Source organism: Falco naumanni, chromosome 7, assembly GCF_017639655.2.
Source record: "Falco naumanni isolate bFalNau1 chromosome 7, bFalNau1.pat, whole genome shotgun sequence".
Taxonomy (NCBI): Eukaryota; Metazoa; Chordata; class Aves; order Falconiformes; family Falconidae; genus Falco; species Falco naumanni.
In genome coordinates, this window is record NC_054060.1 from 10,815,337 (window position 1) to 10,822,103 (window position 6,767).

Sequence of the window (6,767 nt, forward strand, 5' to 3'; positions counted from 1 at the left end):
TGACCCACATGAAATTTGATCTCACGCCCTCAGATGACCGGCTTCATCCATTCAGAAGTCACTGATGTTTTCCAATTTGGGCACAGGAAAGCTCACCAATTACAAGATGTAATTTCATGGTAGCTCTTAAGGGAACTGCACATCTTTTAAAGGCACCCCGTGCATTTGGCAGACAGTGGGGTTTCCGTGCACGTGGAGTCCCACTTTGCCTGGTGTATTTCTGTATTCCCGTAATGATTCCCACCTGGTTTTTGTGCTGCAGATTCTCACTCGTCAGAAGCACCTCCAGAGGGCGAGGAGATCTTCTGCTGAGCACGGACAGTTCCATCGGTCACTCTCGGCATTGGTACAGTGGACATCTCCCTGCCTGCTCTACAGCACGCTGCTGGTGCCTGCATCTGACAAGCATCTGGAGGTTTTAAGTAAAACATGTTATGAAGTCTGTTAAGTGGTGGGAAAAGGCCTCTCTCCTGTGGTTTTGCTGAAATCTCACCACGGAGGCTTGACGGCACGGCAAATAGTACCACCGCTCTGTGCAAACCTTGGGTTAAATGGATTGGGATAGATGTTTTCTGTCTCTTCTTACTGCTAAAGGATGAGAGAACATAGCCTTAAGGGGTCTGTGCCTTCAAATTCCCCTTTTCTGGGGAACATAACCAAAACCAAGCATTTAGCAAAAGATTAGGACTCTACAAATGGTGCGAACACACTGGCATATATAGATATACTGTATATATACATATATGTATCTATGTATCCACTGGGATATGCTTACAGTCTGTACAGCCAAGCTTAGCTCGGCCCATGGGGATAGATGATACCTGATGACTTTCAGGGAGCACGTAGATATTAAATATCTTGCCCTTACTGCTCCGATTGTAATGCCATTGACTTGCACACCCCTTTTGTGCTCATGGTATATAGACTGGTTTCGGAAAGGTACCTTACACCAGGAAGCAGTAATAGCGTTCAAAACAAAAGTTCAGAGGAAAAAACCAAAATCTAAAGTAATTCTGAAAGATTTCCATGGGACAGAGGATTTAACTGTCAGACTGTTTCCAGAAACAAGCAGAATGTCTTTAAGTATATTTTAAACAATGCAGAAAAGAGAAATATGGTAGCTTGTAAGGCAATCCCAGGAAGCCAGAACAGACAGTGTTGAAGTGGGAGCAACTCTCAAGCAACTTTTTTTACCCAGTCTCTTTTGAGCTCCAGCTCACTCCTGCCCATCCCCTTAGTAAAGTGGTTTGTTTTTGGTTTGTTTTTTTGGTTTGTTTGGGTTTTTTTGCCAGAATATAGTTCTCCAGTTGCATTTGACATCCCTTCATTACAAGCCTGATGAGTTACTGGAGAGATGGCTGAAAATCTGCTTTTAGGGACCTTTGTTCTGTTGTTTCTATTTTTCTTCCCCTGCGTTTTGTGTTACTGTTGGGCTTCTTTTTCTCTGGGTTTCGTCAGCTTCCCTTGCTCATTTATAAGGTAAAATGAGACAACAGCAATTTCAGAGCACTTCAGTGAGGCATCACAGGTCAGGGGACTGAGTGCTGTGAGCAGAGCGAACTCCAAAGAGGTGGCCCCTAGTCCCTATGCCTGTAAAATACCGTGCACTTATTAACAATTTCTGGGGAGAAAGATATATTCTCATGGACAAAACCACTGTGGGACAGGTCCAAAGGTCCAGCGTAGCAGGTCCATTTCCAGCACCATGGGCTCTAGGGTGAAAGTGTCCATGCATCCCATGTCAGCAGAAGGGGAATGTCTGAGGGTGGCTCTCCCTGTGCTGACTGCCAGGTGTTTGTGCAGCTGTTAAATACAGGGATGTATTCCATGGGGGAAGAGAAATGCAGCGAGCCAAACTTTTTTCCAAAATTATTGTTCTTCCAGACCCTCTCAGGGGAATTACCCGAGTGGATTTGTAAATGGTTACGAGACGCTATCAGCTTCAAAATAGCTCAAGGGTTTGCTCAGAGTTTGAAGCTGTCAAGTGCATTTCCTTTCCTACCAGTTTTTCTTTAAAAAAAAAATATATATATATATATATATATTTCTCTTGTTGCACTATTGTTTGGTTTCAGTTTGCTCTCTGGCTTCTCACAAGCTAGTAACCTGCAGCAGTTTTCAGAGTTCAGTGCTGATGAGTATCAGCAGCATTGATGGTGAGGTGGATGCGTAGACTGGTCTGTCTTGGTCAGTGCAGGAATCCTAAACCGCCTGCTTGCTTTTGAAGCTCTCTAAATGTTTAAGACTCGGGAAAAGGAAAAAAAAAAAATGGGAAGAAAGGAAAAAGGTTTGAGATTTATTTTTATTTTGATTTTTTAAGTATTATTTGGTGCTTGTTCTTAATTGCAAGCAGGGCTTGCAAAAATATTTATCTTTCTGTTTATTTGAAAGAGTTCTTTTTTAAAAGAAGTTTACTTGGTTTTATTTTTTTATTTCTTTTTAGTTTTGCTTTTGTTTAGGGGTTTGAGAGGTGGTTTGTTTTTTTTATTCCCCCCCCCCCCCCCTTTTTTTGGTTTTTTTGTTTTCTTATCAAGAAATTGGTAAACCAAATGTTATCTCCCTGGTTCCTGCAAAACCAGGGTTTGGGCAGTGCTGCTTTGCAGCCCGTGCCATGGCCAGAGTTACACAATTTCAGCTGAGAGCTTTCTTTAAGGCAGAACATCTTTGGGCCAAAAAAAATTCTGGAGAAAGAAGCAGTGACTTCAGACAAGACGACTCCTATCAGTTAGTTTCTTTGTTTAAATATTTTGTTTAGGTTTTCTCATACCTCTTGGAGGCAAAAGAAAAAGCAAAGCATGGAGCATCTTGCAGTGATGTGAGGGTTCAGTCGCTTCTCTAGGGAGATACAGGCAGCTCTTCTCCTGAACCTGAAGGGAGCTGAAGGAGGCATGTGCTGGTGTTACCTTTTTCATGACAAACCCACCAGCTTCAGAAAATACCTTCTGCTCTGCTATTTATACATCTGCAAAAATGAATGTGCCAAGTTGAATTTTTTGGAAACCAAAGCAGTGCATGGCTCATGTACTGTTGTGTAAACAGAGATGAGATCCCCGGTACTTCTGAAAGTTCCCCTCAGTCTGTAATAGCCTGTGCCAGTATGAGCTTTTCTTTTTATCCTGCTGTGTTTTCCCCAGTCCCAGCGCATCTTGAATTCACGACACAGGAATGTCCCATGGCTCTGAGAAGGGTATCAAAAGGCATGACCCAGGGCAGCAGGGCTGAGTCTCTGCCTGGCTTGACCATCTCTTCTGATCTGTGCAAATCAAAAAAAGTGTTCAGTGCCCTAAGTGAAAATAGTACATGCTAAGTGATCTCCTAATGTCCTCATGGTTCCTTGTCACAGAAACCATGGGTGTGAGTCAGAAACATACTGACCAGGGATACTGTGTATCAAAGCTGCTTGTGTTTTAATTTCTGGTGGACAGACCTTTGTCCCTGGAGGTTGTATGTTACTGTATGATTCACTTTTTTGGAATGAAGCCTTTCCTCCCACACTGCTTCCTCCTTGTTTCACCTTTAGGAAGGCAAGGGCTTGTTTTTATGTCTTCAGCCTTTTATTTTTCTCCTCTCAGGCTTTCTTTGGAAAGACTTGGCATAGGTTCCCAGAGCCAGATTCCCACTCTGATCCCTGCAGGTTGCCTAAGGTTGTCTGCTAGCGTATGGTCCCAGCTTTGCATCACCAAAGCCTTTTCTCTTCCTGGCCTTGAAATTGTGTTTGCTCCAGTTCCATGCCTGGCATCCATCCTGCAGTTGTTGAAAGCATGTTATTTCTTCAGCCCAGCCTGATCCTGTAGCTGGTTCCCATAGCCAGCCACTTGATCCCGTTTGGAGCACCCAAACCACCCTGTTTGGCGTAGGTTCCTGGGACACAGGGCATATTACAAAATGTCTGTGCAAAGCCCGTATTGTTGGAGGGAGAAGAGGACCCTGCTAGGGCTCGTGGAGCCTCTCTGTGCTAGTGTTTCATAGAGGGGAAAAATCAGACTTTCTTTCCTTGCACTTTTCTTTGCCTGTTCTTTTATCACTGCCCAACAGAAGGGGCTTCAACAACCAGGGAAGTGGGAGCGTGGGCTCAGATGAAGTACAGCAGTGGTCAGTGTTAGCTGGGGGTGCCAGCATACCCTGGTGACAGAGAGTAGCTCTAGCAAATGGTGTGAGACTTGATGGAGTCATGTGAGGTTGGCCTTAGCTTCTTTTAAATGAAGTGATCATCTCAACATGTAACTTGATGTCAATTTGATGCCATAAAGCACTTTAAATGGAACTGGTCTTGTCCCTTTTTATTTTGGTTATGTGGAGACAATCAGCTTTGCCATTGCTCCCCTCTCTGCATCCCCAGCAAAATCTGAGCTGTGAGTAGACATTGCTGGTTGGGTTTGGCTTTACCCTGGGAGGAGAGGAAGGGCCAAGCTTTTTGTATTATTTTTAGACCAAAGTGGGTGTGAATCTGACTACAGTCCCACTGCAGACTGGGTGAGTGGCAGGACCAGAGAATTGGCTTATGATGGCTCAGGTATATCCCCTGGGAGAGCCCATGCTGGCATCACCATCACCTTCCTCACACCTCACAGCAGGTACTGCTGCCAGTTGGGAAGCAGTCCTGCCAGCGGTTTGCCCACTTTTCCTTGGAGAAACCCAGAGCGAAGGAGGTGTGGGAGGATGCAGCCAAATAAGTAAATTGAGGCCCTTCCCGTGCACTAGGTTATATACTGTCCAGGCCATTGGGAGACCTTCTAGATGCCATCCCTGGGGCAGGAGCTCTCACCACCACTGAGGGTGGACTTTTCTCTTTGCTCTTGAAGTTTGACCACTGCTGAGAAGCACAGTAATGCCATTAGCTTGTGTGGGTTTGTACTGCCTTTCAAAGGCAAGAGCATCTGTAGAGTCCAATCATCTTTGCACCTTCCTTGAGGCACTAGGGTATCACAAAGCTGTTGCTGAAACACCCAGATCCAGTCCTTCCGAATGCCGCTGAGTCAGAAGAGGTTCATCAGGTGCCAAATCCCAAGGAGTCTAGGGTATCTGTGGCATGGGGCAAGGGAGGACTGGGTGGGGGGCACAAAAGAATATCTGCTAAAATCCCACAAAACATTCCTTGTTAACCAGAACTCTGGAAATTTTTCTGCCTGCTGGCCAGGTTTGGGAATTTACATAATTTAAGGCACTCTTTTAAATAAAAAAATCTCCCCTGCTGCTCATAACTCTTGCTTCGTTTGTCAGAAGGGGCAGCAGTCGATGATTCTTGATCCGGTGATGCAGCTAAGTTTTAAAGATAGGTGAGCTGAACTGGCTTAATCTCATGCACCTCATGCTCTTCAGTGATGGGAAGCACAATGCTGGCTCCTTTCCCACCTGCATTTTCAGGACCCTTTCTTTCCACACGCATTTCACTGACACTGATGCTTTGCCCAAATATATTCAGCTTCCATTGCTTGGGGGGAGGGGGGAACAGGATAACATTCACTGCTTTGCATACAGCTATAAGCTTCGTATGTATTTAAGCTGTCTATAGGTATCCATCCTTTCCATGCTCTGAAATATTTTACTATTTTCTTTATTGATATTAAACACTGACTCAAAAAGAAAAAAAAAATAAAAATCTATGTCCAGTTCAGTTCGCCTATGGTTAAATTTTAGCTTGGTGTTTATTTTGTACTAATACAGAATGCACTTGAGTAATTCCCAGAGCATTGAGGAGGTGTATTATAATAACCTGATATACCTCTGCTTTTGGTTTGTTTCTTAAAAAAAAAAAAAAAAATGCTTTGCATTTTCATGTTGAACCCGTTAAAAGTTTAAAAAAAAGTTGAAAAAAAGAATTTTTAAAAAAAGAGGGTAAAACCTAATTGCTGTATGTTAATTTGTAATTATGTAAAAAGTGAGCAGGTTATTGACTGTAAAATTCTTCAGTTTTTCTGTGACTTGCCAGAAGCCATTAGGTTTTGTAACAAGCTTTTATTTATCTTCCTTTTTAGTTATCAGCATCAACCTCTTGTAAAGTCATTTTTCCTCTAAATAAATCTGATTTTAAGTCTGAGTTTTCTGCACAATTTATTTCCACACCTTTGGTATTTCTGCTGTTGACCCTTTTGCATCGATGTAGCCCTAACCTGTAATCAAATGTTTGCATTGCTTTTATCATCCAGATTCCAGTCTGTACCCATTGGACCCTTTAACTTGTTTTCCTTCTCTTAGAAGATTTGCATTTTGCTGAAGGGCATATGGCCATAACGATATTCAGCTCCTTGGGTTGTTCTTCCCTGCCACACACGGGGCTTTTCATCATAGTACAAGAAGAGGAAGTGTCACAGCTGCTATCTCAGCCACTTCAGCTCCGTAAGCTGAGATAAATGGCAGTCTGGTGGCTGCGTGTGCTGTCTTGCAGCGTAGAGTTTCTGCAACCTGCTAAAACAGCTCTGCGTCTTCAGCAAATCCTGGACACGGGGGATTTATCTCATTTGGCTGAGAGAACTAGAGATGCCACGTCCCATCACAGGGACAGGGATGAAGAGAGGAGGGATGTCTGCACCCACAGTGCAGTGTGCTTTACGTATTTCCACATCCCCTGCAAGAGGAGGCCCAGCAGAAAAGCTGTAGCCAGCGTCCAGGTGGTTCCTCTCCCCTGGGGAGATGAAGGTACGTGATGTTCTCAGTGCCTGCAGGCATCGGTCCAGGCAGAGGAGGGTGCCAAAAGTACAGAGCCAAAGCAGAGTTTGCTCCACAGCACGATGAGGAGCCAGCACAGAAGACCACGATGGCTGGAGTTT

At 44.1% G+C, this 6,767-nt stretch overlaps 1 protein-coding gene across 12 annotated transcripts in view; it reads left to right on the top strand.

The window, feature by feature from the left end:
• AKAP13 (A-kinase anchoring protein 13) overlaps positions 1–6,037 on the top strand; it is a 203,428-nt gene extending 197,391 nt beyond the window's left edge. For all 12 annotated transcript variants that reach the window (XM_040600086.1, XM_040600088.1, XM_040600089.1 and 9 more), the window contains one exon: positions 263–6,037. In XM_040600086.1, coding sequence (XP_040456020.1) covers positions 263–312 — 50 coding nt within the window. In that variant the 3' untranslated portion in view covers positions 313–6,037. The remainder of the gene's footprint in view (positions 1–262) is intronic.
• The last annotated feature ends 730 nt before the right edge of the window (positions 6,038–6,767 follow it).